This window comes from Helianthus annuus, chromosome 13, assembly GCF_002127325.2.
Source record: "Helianthus annuus cultivar XRQ/B chromosome 13, HanXRQr2.0-SUNRISE, whole genome shotgun sequence".
Taxonomy (NCBI): domain Eukaryota; kingdom Viridiplantae; phylum Streptophyta; class Magnoliopsida; order Asterales; family Asteraceae; genus Helianthus; species Helianthus annuus.
The window spans coordinates 96,593,187-96,606,303 of NC_035445.2; the positions used below are offsets into that span (position 1 = coordinate 96,593,187).

A 13,117-nucleotide genomic window follows, 5' to 3' on the forward strand; every position below is an offset into this window, starting at 1 on the left:
ATCCAAGGTGCTCTATTGATTTATTTCATTGTTTGGATTCAATACAACACTTGTTGTATTCATTAATCCATTAGCTTCACCTTCATCTTTGATCATTCTTAACTTTTCATAGTTCAAACACTTAATCAATAGGTGTTTTGGGCTAAAACAACCAACCACCGTGATCCGGATTGATATTGGGATCTACATCGATGAAAATGGCAAAAGTCAGCGACTAAAATGGCAGAAAACAAACTATTTGTACTAGAATGGCAAGAAAAAAATTATTTGGACTAAATTGACAATTCTGGTCAAACCTCAGAGACTAAAATGACAATTTACTCGTTTATTTATAATTAGAATTTTATTTATTCAATAGAATCATCATAAACTTTTTCTAGATTTTAACAACTATAAATTTCATACCATATTTTAAATAAATATCTAAATATGGTTCATGTACCTTTTTTTTACTATCATAATTTTTTTTAATGGCGAAAACTTCTATATTTATATATAGAAATCAGCAAGAAGCTGGAACAAACAAGGAAACAAAGACGACAAAAAACAATAAACAAAAACAACGGCGACAGGGGCCTGATCGGCCTTACAACATACTAGCTACATCGAAGTTTACCCAGTTATTCCATGGACGAGCCGGAAGATTCGTTCTGTGAGACACCCAAGTATACGTGTCTTCTTTTATCAACTCGACAATGCTTGACGTGGTCATGCTCTTCCCTTCGAAAATCCTTAAGTTGCGGGCGTTCCAGATTCTCCACACGGTCGCCATGGCTGCAATATGAACGATTTTCTTCCACTTTTTGCAACCTGGAGCAGATTTGAGCACCTCAAAGATGTCATTTAAGGTGTTTAAGTTTGGAGGCATAGGGATTTTAACCCAGACAAACAGATGCCACCATATACTTCTTGCCATAATGCATCCAGCCAACAAGTGGTCTACTGATTCCTCGACGTAACCGCACCTGACACAGTTCAAAACCTGCATATTTATGCCCCGAGAAGCCAATTCCATCCTGGTAGTGATCCTGCCCATTCGAGCTCTCCACAGAAAATAATTAACTTTCAATGGGCCCAAGCATTCCAATTAAACTCCTGGTCATTTTGTTGTTGCTGCCCAGCCGTAACAATTTGAAAACGAACGGCTTTAGTAGAAAATTCCAGCCCAAGATTGTTTTCCCAGGTCCACTGATCCTTAGCTTCAGTTAATCTAGCCTCTACCAGTCTCGTATTGAGCTCACCAAGTTGGTCCCATTCTCGTATCGCATTTGGATTTCTTAACCATTCCCATCCCCATCTAATATTGTTGCTTATACCCGACCACGTGTCCGCGACCGTACTATTTTTATGTTTTGCTAGCCTATAGATGTCTGGGTACAGATTCATGAAAGGAACAGAAGTAATCCAAGCATCCTTCCAGAAGCGGACGCCTTTTCCGTTGCCCAGTTTCACCTTATGTTTTTCGTTTATGTTAATACCTTCCTTTTGTAATATAGCCCCTACTCCTCCTATGTCTTTCCACAGGCCTATGACAGTCTTCTTAACCGGGACCAGGTTATTGTCGGATTTATTAGTGTGGATGGAAGCAATCACCTTAGCCCACAGCTGGGTAGGATCTTGCCTAAATCTCCACCACCACTTGGAGATCATGGCGACGTTAAAGTCTCCAATCCCTCCGATGCCTAATCCATACAGCTTTTTAGGTTTAATCATTTTCGACAAATGAACCCATTTCATTTTGAGACCCGTAACTGTTTTCCCCCAGACGAACGACCTTCTTATACTTTCAAGTTTTTTTATGACCGCTTTAGGAGCTAAAAACAAAGAAAGGTAGTAAGAAGGAAGACTTCCCAGAACCGATTTGGCTAGCGTAACACGACCCGCGAACGACAAGTTTTTCGCTTTCCACACGGACAATTTCTTTTGAACTTTTGTGACGACCGGTTGCCAGAAAGTAGTTCTTTTCATGTTGGCCCCGAAAGGAACCCCCAGATAAGTGAAAGGGAACACCCCAACCCCACAGTTTAACGAATCAGCCATTTGAGCCACATCCGTCTCGTCCACACCCACCCCGTAGAGCCGACATTTATGTAAGTTAACTTTGAGCCCAGTCACGAGATGCAAAATTCCGAGGAGACGGTTCAACCACATAACGTTATGGGATGATCACTCGCCCACGAATAGGACATCGTCGGCGTAACACAGGTGGGAGATAACCGGTCCCCCGTTTGGGAGTTTTATACCGTGAAAAAGCCCCAGATTCACTGCCCTCTTCATGAACATGTCCAAGGCCTACATAGCAATTATAAAGAGAAACGGGGATAACGGGTCCCCTTGTCTCAAACCCCGCTTGAACGGGAATTCTTTTGTGGGGGAGCCGTTAACCAACACCGAACCTTTACCTGAACGAAGACAACCGTTGATCCAATCAATCCATTTTGCCGGAAATGACATGTAATCCATAACTGTAAAAAGGAATTTCCAGTTAAGCGAGTCATAGGCTTTTTCAAAATCAACCTTGAAGATCAAGGTCTTGATTTTATTCTTCGTCCAAGAAATCGTTTCACTAACAATAAGGGGCCGTCAAGAATGTTTCTTCCCCCAACGAAAGCTGATTGGGTGTCAGCAATAAGCGAATCCAAAACTGGCCGCAACCGGTTTGATAGTAATTTGGAAATGATTTTATAAATAGATCCCACAAGAGAAATTGGCCGAAAATTTGACATGTCTTGAGGGTCCGTGGTCTTTGGGATGAGGGCCACGAAAGAGGCATTACAACCGAGGCTTAATTCTCCTGGCCCGTGGAAGTCTTGCATTAGCTTAACCAGACTAGGTTGCAATAGTTCCCAGAATTTCTTGAAGAACTTAAGCATAAACCCATCAGGCCCGGGGGCCTTATTCCCATCTCAATTCTTAATAGCCTCTTTGATTTCGTCCACGGTAAAATCTACCACAAGATTCTCGGCCTGAACCTGACTGAGGGAAGGCAGGCCCAGGTTTGAAAAGCACGACCTCCTCCTTATTGGCTCGCTAAACTGTTTTTTGAACCACTTGCATATGTGCTCTTTAATGATAATAGGGTCCGTGACCCAAACACCGTTGATCACAATACCATTTATCCTGCTTCTCGAAATGTTAGTATTGATTACCCCGTGGAAAAATTTTGTGTTTTCGTCCCCATCTTTAATCCATTTCACCCGGCTTTTTTGGTACAGGTCTTTAATTTTAGCGATTTCCATCCTTTTTAGTTGAACCCGAATTTCCGCCCGCAATTGTTTTTCCTCGGCGTTTAGGCTGGTAGTTTCGGCCAGCTTTTCAAGTCTTTCTGCTTCTCTGCCAAGGTCTTCCATCACTTGCATTTCCTGCCTGTGGGTCACAACCCTCCATGACTTGATGTCTGACTTTATACTCTTTAGGGTCTTAGCCAGAACAATATCTCCCTTCTGCAATGTCGCCTGCTGTACCACATTCTTTTTTACGATATCGTCTAGCTCTTTTGAGCCAATCCAGCTATTGTAAAACTTGAAAGGCACCGGACCGAAGTCCTGTGCCCCACATGCCAAAATGACCGGGCAGTGGTCTGACCAACCCCTCCTGAGGACTTTTAGGGGCGCAAAAGGCCATATATTCAAGAATTGTTCGCACACAAAAAACCTATCAAGTTTACTAAACTTGATGACAGAGTTATCAGATATGTAAGTGAATTTCCCTCCAATCATTTGATATTCTGAAACCCGGCCCTGTAAATAAAATCATTAAAAGCAAAAGCGGAGTTGGAATCAAACTGGGAGTTTGCTCGTTCATCGGCTATACGAACATCGTTGAAATCCCCAAGGGCGACCCACAACCCCAGGTGTTGAGCTTTGATCTCAATGATAGAATCCCAGAGAAGGCGTTTGCTAGGCAAATCATTAGGGGCGTGAATGTTGATAACATTTACCCGATCCTCCATCCCTCTCATGTATCCTGAGACTAACAGGAACCACTGATCCTTCATGAACGTATCAGCGGTGAAGATTCCCGGGTCCCAAAGAGACGGAATTCCGCCGGAGCGGCCCAACGCATCAACGGTGCTACACTCCATCGGACTCCTATCCCAAAAACGGCTAAGGGGATCCTTAGATAGATCGGCCTGGTGAGTTTCTTGCAGACCAAGAAAATTAAATTTAACCTCCCTTTTCAGATTTCGAATCCAAACTGGTTTTTCAACACCAGAAACCCCATTAATATTAAGAGTCAAAAAATTCATTGAGACCCATTTTTCTACTTTTCCCCATGAACCATTTTCCTCAAGTGATTTTCGAAACCTTCTAGTTGAACGCCCAAACAATCACCGAATCTAGTTGTCTCCTGAACCTCCGATTCTATCTCCCCGATCATACCCTCGGCCCTCCTATTTCCCAACTCCGTCTCCAGATCTTGATTTGGATTCTGATCGTTGCGTGCTTGACCACCCATGTGTTGGATATAATGTTCAATTGTCGATTATAATTCAATGTTGCCGTCAAGGTACGACCCAAAGAGTTACACTTTGGGCAACGAACATTTAACGGTGTTTTAATCGTTAATCACTGGATCACGAAATAATAAGCGTAATAAAAGAAACTGGTAATTACTTAGAATAATTACGGTGAGCCAGATTAATATTATAATTAATTTGTTAATTATAATAAATTATATATATATATATATATTGTTAATTATTTAGATAATTAAAAGAGAGATACTTGTTTTAATTATGAGATAATTATGGTGAAGTTGTAATTAGATTACAATTCCTAATCCTTTATATCTTTAATATAAAAGAATTCCTCCAAAATATCTTTTGGGGATATACGGCAATTTGATTTCCAAAGAGATATATGAAAGTCATATAATATGATTACTATTGAATCTTGAATTATATAGCTCTCATGAATATATTCATTGCTCTGGACGATGCTTTTTTAGGAGAATTTTGATTCCTTTTGATAGTCGCAAACAAGAAGAAAAAGGTGAAAAAAAACATGTTTCCCTCTCATACTCAGCCGAAGATTTAATATTCTGGTGAGGAGCAGAAGCAAGTTTTTGTTTCTTCAATTACGCAAAAAAAGGTAAGTAAAGTTTTTGAACTTTATTTTCTTTAGATTTAAGGTTTCGTTTGAAATCGTTTCAAACGAACAAATATGATTTCGTGATCAACGATCATCTAGCGAGATCGTTCGTTGAACCAAGGTGTCTTTCTTGGATGTCACGATTCTTTAATTTTATATAACCTATTTTGATTGTAATGAGATAACTGGTGGAAACGGTTTAGAACCGAACCTTGTGTACATGTTTTCCGCTGCGTTCAGTTTGTTTGACAAATTGACTAAAATTATTTTCTAAAAGTTACACGAAATTTCCAACAGTGGTATCAGAGCCACCTTACAAATCATAGTAGGTTATTTTATAGATGTGTTTGTAGATCTATAAAATAGTTATAGGATTGCATGCTTAAAATCGAGTAGATTTGGCATAGGATCCTGTCACGTATAATAGTTATAGGCAAGTTTTATTAAGCCCAAACATGAACACTTGTCAAAGTTCTCTTTGACAAAATATTTGGCCTTAACCTATTTCGTTTAGCTTAATGATCGTAGTATGCAAATCCGGGTCTAGAATCGTTTTTCATAACACGTGTACTAAATTAGTTTTTGGAGCTACACGCGTTAAATTAGTTTAAAGAAAAACGAATATATTAAAATAATTATTTTTAATATATACCAAACTAAAATATTAAAAAAAAAAACGTAACTAAAGACTTTATTTTAAAAATAAAGTTAAAATTTTGTTAAGTCTTTTCGTTACAATATCTAAAGGAAATTTAAGTTTTCTTTATATTAAAGTTTTTTTTATTTGGATTGGATCTAAAATTAAGTGGGGGCACAAAAGCGTTTGTGCTACACTTAATGGGCTCGGTTCATATTCTTGGGCTCGAAGGAACCGAATATAATCTTAACCCGGAATTGCATATTTATTTATTTTATTATGCGTTTTGCCATGAGATGTTTGTTACGTACATAAAATTAATAATTAATACACGATCATTAAAACGGCAATTTTAATAAAAGGTTTATTAAGTATTGGATAGGTAATTAAAATAAACAGTTTATTTTAAAATAAAAAAATCAAAATTGGTTTTACAAAAATTAAAAGTTAATTTGAAAACCGTAATTAATAAAAGTTATTAATTAAAATAAATTTGCGACACGACCAACTTAGATTAAATAGGGTATTTAAAATTAATCGGTCGAGTGATTGAAAGGTGTTTCAAGTCGTCACAAATTAAAACGTAAAATTGATTTTTACAAAGGAATTGTATAGCCTATGTTCATGCCATAGGCCGTACAAGTATTTTAAAACGACCCGAACTGGTAATTTTAAAATATAACCCAAATTAAAATCGATATTCTACGCCACCCTGAATTAAGAACACCCGAACTGATCTATCCGAACCCCTGGTGCTAGTGTTTACCCTGCATCCAGGCCTACGGTTTTGGTTAGGGGTAGTTCCGCGATTTCCATGCTTACATGGGCCGGGCTACAGTTCTGATTTGAGGACAAATATCACTTTTGCGACACGAGAGCAAATATTAGTGTTTACCCTGCATTTGTTTTCTACGGTTGTGAAAGTGGGCGTAGTTGGGGTTAACGTACCAATGCTTGACACTACTCGTCATGCGACCCCAAACCGAGAATTGTGTAGTTGACACAATTGGTGATCGTCACCTACCCTTCAATCTATGCCAGTGAAGAGTGCTAAGTCCATTCACTGAGTTATGGGGAGATGGGATCTCATCCTAATTCCTAAAATTTTGTATATCTTGGGTCAAAATTGAATTAGATTAATGCATGAAAATTACTAATAAAATTTTCTTCTAAATTCTACAGATGTCTACAAACAATTCTGATAACACCAAATTCTCGCTTAAGTCCATCCTTGAAAATGCTAAACTTGATAATTCTAACTTCATGGATTGGTACCGCAACCTGAAAATTGTTCTCAGGGCGGAGAAAAAGGCTTATGTCCTTGAAGGACCAATTCCCGAAGCACCTGCTGCTAATACGGGTGCAGCCCGTAGGACATGGGAAAAACATGTTGATGATTCCCAAGATGTGACATGTCTTATGCTTGCTATGATGATTCCAGAACTTCAAAAGAATCTGGAAACTTGGGAGCATATGAGATGAGTGAGCAGCTGAAAAACATATTTCAGCAGCAAGCTCGTCATGAGCGTTTTGAGGTGATGAGATCTATCATTACATGTCGCATGCAGGAAGGTACTTCAGTCAGTTCTCATGTACTGAAAATGAAGTCTTTCGTTGATCAACTGGAGCGTCTGAACGCACCCCTTAGTAATGAGTTAGCTACAGATGTGATCCTTAACTCACTACCCAATTCATATCATCAATTCGTTTTGAACTATAACATGAATGGGTGGGAAAGAACGATCCCAGAGTTGCATCAGATGCTAAAAACTGCTGAGACAAACATCCCAACTAAGGGCAATCCAGTGCTGGCGATCAGAGAAGGAAGAATTACCAAGAAGAAGCAATCCAAGGGAAAAGGCAAGGCGAGTAAGCAAGACAAGGGCAAAGGCAAAAAGGTTGCCACTCCGAAGGCAAAGCCTCATAAAGATGCCAAGTGTTTTCACTGTGATGAGATCGGGCATTGGAAGAGGAATTGTCCCAAGTACCTGGCTGAGTTGAAGCTTAAGAAGCTGCAGATTGGAGAATCCTCAGGTATACATGTTATTGATCTATTTTCCTTTTCGAGCAAATCTTGGGTGTTTGACACTGGATGTGGTTTTCACATTTGTAATGATTTGCAGGGACTAAAAAGGATTAGGAAGCTGAAGCAGGGTGACTTAAAGCTGCACGTTGGGAACGGGCAGAATGTTGCTGTGAAGGCAGTTGGAGAATTTATTCTTGAATTACCTTCTGGATTGTTTATTACTTTAGACAATGTTTTTTATGTTCCTAGTTTGACTAAGAATATTATTTCTGCTTCTGCTTTAAGAGAACAAGGTTTTAATTATGCTTTTGATATTGTTAATGGTAGCATTTCTGCATTTTTAAATGGTGTGTTCTATTTTGAGGCTAAGCCTCACAATGGTGTCTATGAAATAGATACTTCTAACAATAGATCAAATAATATTGTATGCTCTCTTTCCTCTAAACGTGTTAAAACTAGCTTTAATCAAACATATCGTTGGCATTGTCGTCTTGGCCATATTAACATCAATCGCATGAGGAAGCTCCAGACCGCAGGGATTCTAGAATCCACGGGTCAAGAGGCTTATGATTTATGCGAATGTTGTGTAAGTGGCAAGATGACTAAGGCCCCTTTTACTTGAACTAGTGAAAGGGCCAAAGACCTGTTAGGACTCATACATACTGATGTATGTGGTCCATTCAGGACTATGTCAAGGAACGGGGAAAGATACTTCGTTACATTTACTGATCATTATAGTAGATATGGATATGTTTATCTTATGAAGTTTAAACATGAAACCTTTGAAAAGTTCAAAGAATTCCAAAATGAAGTACAAAATCAACTAGGGAAAACGATTAAGGCACTTCGATCCGATCGAGGTGGTGAATACATTAATCAAGAGTTTGATGAACATCTCAAGAAGTGTGGGATTATATCCCAACTAACTCCACCTGGAACACCACAACTTAATGGTGTGTCTGAGAGGAGAAATCGAACCTTATTAGATATGGTTCGATCAATGATGTGTCGTACAAACTTACCACACTCCTTTTGGAGTTATGCTCTTGAAACCGCTACGCGTCTTGTTAATATTGCTCCTACTAAAAAGGTAGAAAAGACACCATATGAGATGTGGCATGGTAAACCACCTAAAGTCTCTTACCTTCGCATATGGGGATGTAACGCTTATGTTACCAGTGAGTCTTCGGACAAACTTGATCCTCGCGGTGAAAAAGTTGTTTTCATTGGATATGCATATCCGGTTGGTTATTATTTCTATAATCCTGCTGAAAATAGAGTTTTCACTAAGCGTCGAGGAACATTCCTAGAGGATGAGCTTATGGCGCGAGGAATTGGAGATAATCTTGTGGATCTTGAGGAAATTCGAGAACCACAAATTGATCAACCAATAGTCGAATCTGCCTCTCAACAAAATGTTGTTGGACCTGAACCTGATAGGATTCAGGAATCTGATGTAACACTAGGCGTCCGTAGAAGTACGAGGGATCGTCATGGACCTGATAGGTATTCACCTGATAGGTACGTCTTGATAATTGATCAAGAAGAGCCCTCAACCTACAAAGCTGCGATTTCAGGTAATGAATCTGAAAAATGGCTCGAAGCCATGGGCGTCGAGATGCAATCCATGTATGATAACCAAGTCTGGGATTTGGTTAAACTTCCTCCCGAATGTCGGACTGTAGGAAGTAAATGGGTTTTCAAGTTGAAAACAGACATGGATGGAAATGTGCAAACCTATAAGGCTCGGTTGGTAGCTAAAGGATTTACTCAGACTCAAGGAGTTGATTATGAGGAAACCTTCTCGCCAGTAGCCATGCTTAAGTCTATTAGGATTCTACTTGCCATAGCCGCGTATTATGACTACGAGATATGGCAAATGGATGTCAAAACCACGTTCCTAAATGGACACCTAACAGAAGATGTCTATATGGAGCAACCTGAAGGTTTTGTAGATCCTAAGAATCCTAAGAAAGTTTGCAAGTTGAATAAATCCATTTATGGATTGAAACAAGCATCTCGAAGCTGGAATCTTCGTTTTGATCAGAAAATCAAACAATTTGGTTTTATCAAAAATGAAGATGAGCCGTGTGTTTACAAAAAGGCAAGTGGGAGTTCTATTACTTTTCTAATCATGTATGTAGATGACATACTTCTCATTGGAAACGATATCCCAATGCTACAGGATGTTAAATCCTGGCTTGGTAAATGTTTCTCAATGAAGGATCTTGGAGAAGCTGCTTATATTTTAGGAATAAAGATTTATAGAGATAGATCTAAGCGGCTACTTGGACTTAGTCAAAGTACATGTATTGATAAGGTCATTCGACGTTTTTCAATGCAAGATTCCAAGAAGGGTCTCTTGCCAATGGCTAGTGGAACCGTACTGAATAGTCATCAGTGTCCCAAATTGGACAAAGATAAAGAGGATATGAAAAAGGTTCCATATGCCTCTGCTATCGGTTCCATCATGTATGCCATGTTATGTACTAGACCGGACGTATTGTTTGCTCTGAGCTTGACTAGCAGATATCAACAGAATCCTGGTAAAAGTCACTGGATTGCTGTGAAAAATATCCTAAAGTACTTAAAAAGAACTAAGGATATGTTTCTGATATTTGGCGGTTTGGAAGAAGAGATGAGAGTAAAATGTTACACTGATGCAAGCTTCCAAACGGATCGTGATGATTCACGATCTCAGACAGGCTATGTTTTTACTTTAAATGGTGGTGCTATAACTTGGAAGAGTTCTAACCAAAGCGTGGTGGCCCAGTCGACCACTGAATCAGAATATATAGCGGCTTCAGAAGCTGCTAAGGAGGCTGTTTGGATGAAAAAGTTCATTGCTGATCTCGGAGTTATACCAAGCATACAGAAGCCTATCGAGATATTTTGCGACAATACAGGTGCAATTGCTCAGGCAAAGGAACCAAGGTCGCATCACAGCACGAAGCATATTCTCAGAAAATTCCATTACATACGGGAAGTTTTGGAAAGAGGAGACATCGTAGTAGAGAAAATTGATACTGATCAGAATCTAGCGGACCCGTTTACTAAGCCTATACCTCAAGTAAGACACGAGAAGCATGCTGATTGTATAGGTCTTAGATATGCTAGACAGTGGGTCTGATTTTGTAATTTAGTAATTTGGTGCATTTTGAACTGTAAACAGTATTTTATGTTTATTTGAATTTAATGGTTGAATGTCTTTTAAACTATTATATTTGTGTTCAAATATTAGTACGTTAAGTATCTATGAATATTGTATTCTAAAATGTCCGTAGTCTATCAGATTCGTGAGAACCAATCTGGTAAAAGGCTATTGTGAATTAGATGGTTGATCCATATCAAGGATACTCAAAGTGTTGAGAACCATATTCACTGATATGATTAGTTGAATCATATTGGGCATAACTCGTTTCAAAATGATCTTCATGGATCTTAGTCATAAGACGTTTTGAATAGGTACGATCATTGTATCCTTAGACCTGCGGTACATACTAGAACTAACTTAAATGAATGGTTGCTCTTTGATTCTATCTAACGTTGTACGTAACTGGCAGTAATAAGGATAGTTTTGGCAATGATCTGAAGTTTAGTGGGAGTTGTTTGTAGCCAAAGGGATTTGTGCTTCTATACTTAGAAGAGGAACACTCTGGCGCCTTTCGTTGATTTGAACTGGTGTTAAACGCGTGGCCACGCTCGAACTTGTAATAGTTTGATAAACCACTTAAAATCAGGAACGAAATTAGAAATGGTTGAATAATATATGAGAATGAATTGGATCCATGTCTCATGTTCAACAAGTGTTCAATACAGAGGGATAAATGAGTCGATAACCCGGGCTATAGTATTTGCATAACCAAAGGTTTGATTAGTGCAAAGAATTAGTTGACATAAGTATGTCATACCTTGCCGGGGGCAATATGATGCAGCTAGGCACCCACTATTGTCTACATTGAAACTTAACCGGCCAATCGACCAAGTGGGAGATTGTTGGATATAATGTTCAATTGTCGATTATAATTCAATGTTGCCGTCAAGGTACGACCCAAAGAGTTACACTTTGGGTAACGAACATTTAACAGTGTTTTAATCGTTAATCACTGGATCACGAAATAATAAGCGTAATAAAAGAAACTGGTAATTACTTAGAATAATTACGGTGAGCCAGATTAATATTATAATTAATTTGTTAATTATAATAAATTATATATATATTGTTAATTATTTAGATAATTAAAAGAGAGATACTTGTTTTAATTATGAGATAATTATGGTGAAGTTGTAATTAGATTACAATTCCTAATCCTTTATATCTTTAATATAAAAGAATTCCTCCAAAATATCTTTTGGGGATATACGGCAATTTGATTTCCAAAGAGATATATGAAAGTCATATAATATGATTACTATTTAATCTTGAATTATATAGCTCTCATGAATATATTCATTGCTCTGGACGATGCTTTTTGAGGAGAATTTTGATTCCTTTTGATAGTCGCAAACAAGAAGAAAAAGGTGAAAAAAAAAACATGTTTCCCTCTCTGTAACGCCCTGCGTTTTCATACTTTCAATATTTAGAAACCATCGTTTGTAAAACTATTTTTGGAAACTTTATATTCTTGTAATCGTTCTTTCCTTGTAATCATTGTAAATCCGAGACTTGGATCATAAGTAAAATTCGTATTTCTTTAAATTCACCATCTACATATTCATACATGTTCATACGTTCGAATTCATTGTACATCGAATCCTTATTTGTAATTCATACTTATACGATACTTATTCACGATGCATGTCCATGCTTGTCCTTAAATTGTTGATACCTAAAAACCCCTAATAATATGCTTATTTATACAACGGTTAATCATCTAATATGTGACATATACTTGTCACTTACAAACATGTTACATACTTGTACATTACACTTTTTACCTAGTTAAATCATGTTTTATTTCATATTTCACCTTGTTACAAGTTAGGGGAAACATTGTTGCATATTATTACACAACTTAACTAACAAAATTACTCATTATAATGTCTTAAAAAATAAAAAAATAAAGAAATATGGCAGCCCCAATTCAACAAAATTCAGCCCCATATAGTTGGGTTTTGTGGGCTAGTTTCAAGGTGTAACCCCTTCTTAACACTTCCAAAGCCCAACCCATTGAAACCCTAATCCTTCCCCCTATAAATACCACTTATAACTAGCTTCTCTACCACTTTTGCAACACTAGAAACTCTCAAAACATCCTCCAAACCGTAGTTGAAAGCAAAGGTTCGAGCAGATTGACACCCCTTCACGAAAATGAGCATAACTCACTCATTTCTTAACGAAATCACTTGATTCTTTTTCCT

General features: G+C 38.0%; 2 protein-coding genes across 2 annotated transcripts; both read right to left on the minus strand.

The window, feature by feature from the left end:
• Positions 1-586: 586 nt before the first annotated feature.
• LOC110901356 lies at positions 587-1,015 on the minus strand. Its single transcript, XM_022148188.1, has one exon. It carries the CDS (start codon positions 1,013-1,015, stop codon positions 587-589), a length of 429 nt encoding a protein of 142 aa, XP_022003880.1.
• A 1,891-nt stretch (positions 1,016-2,906) lies between these two features.
• On the minus strand, positions 2,907-4,458 carry LOC110901355. Its single transcript, XM_022148187.2, has 3 exons — positions 4,308-4,458; positions 3,818-4,197; positions 2,907-3,740 (listed from the first exon to the last, which is right to left on the minus strand). The coding sequence occupies exons 1-3, from the start codon at positions 4,456-4,458 to the stop codon at positions 2,907-2,909; spliced, it is 1,365 nt and encodes a 454-aa protein (XP_022003879.2).
• Positions 4,459-13,117: the final 8,659 nt, after the last annotated feature.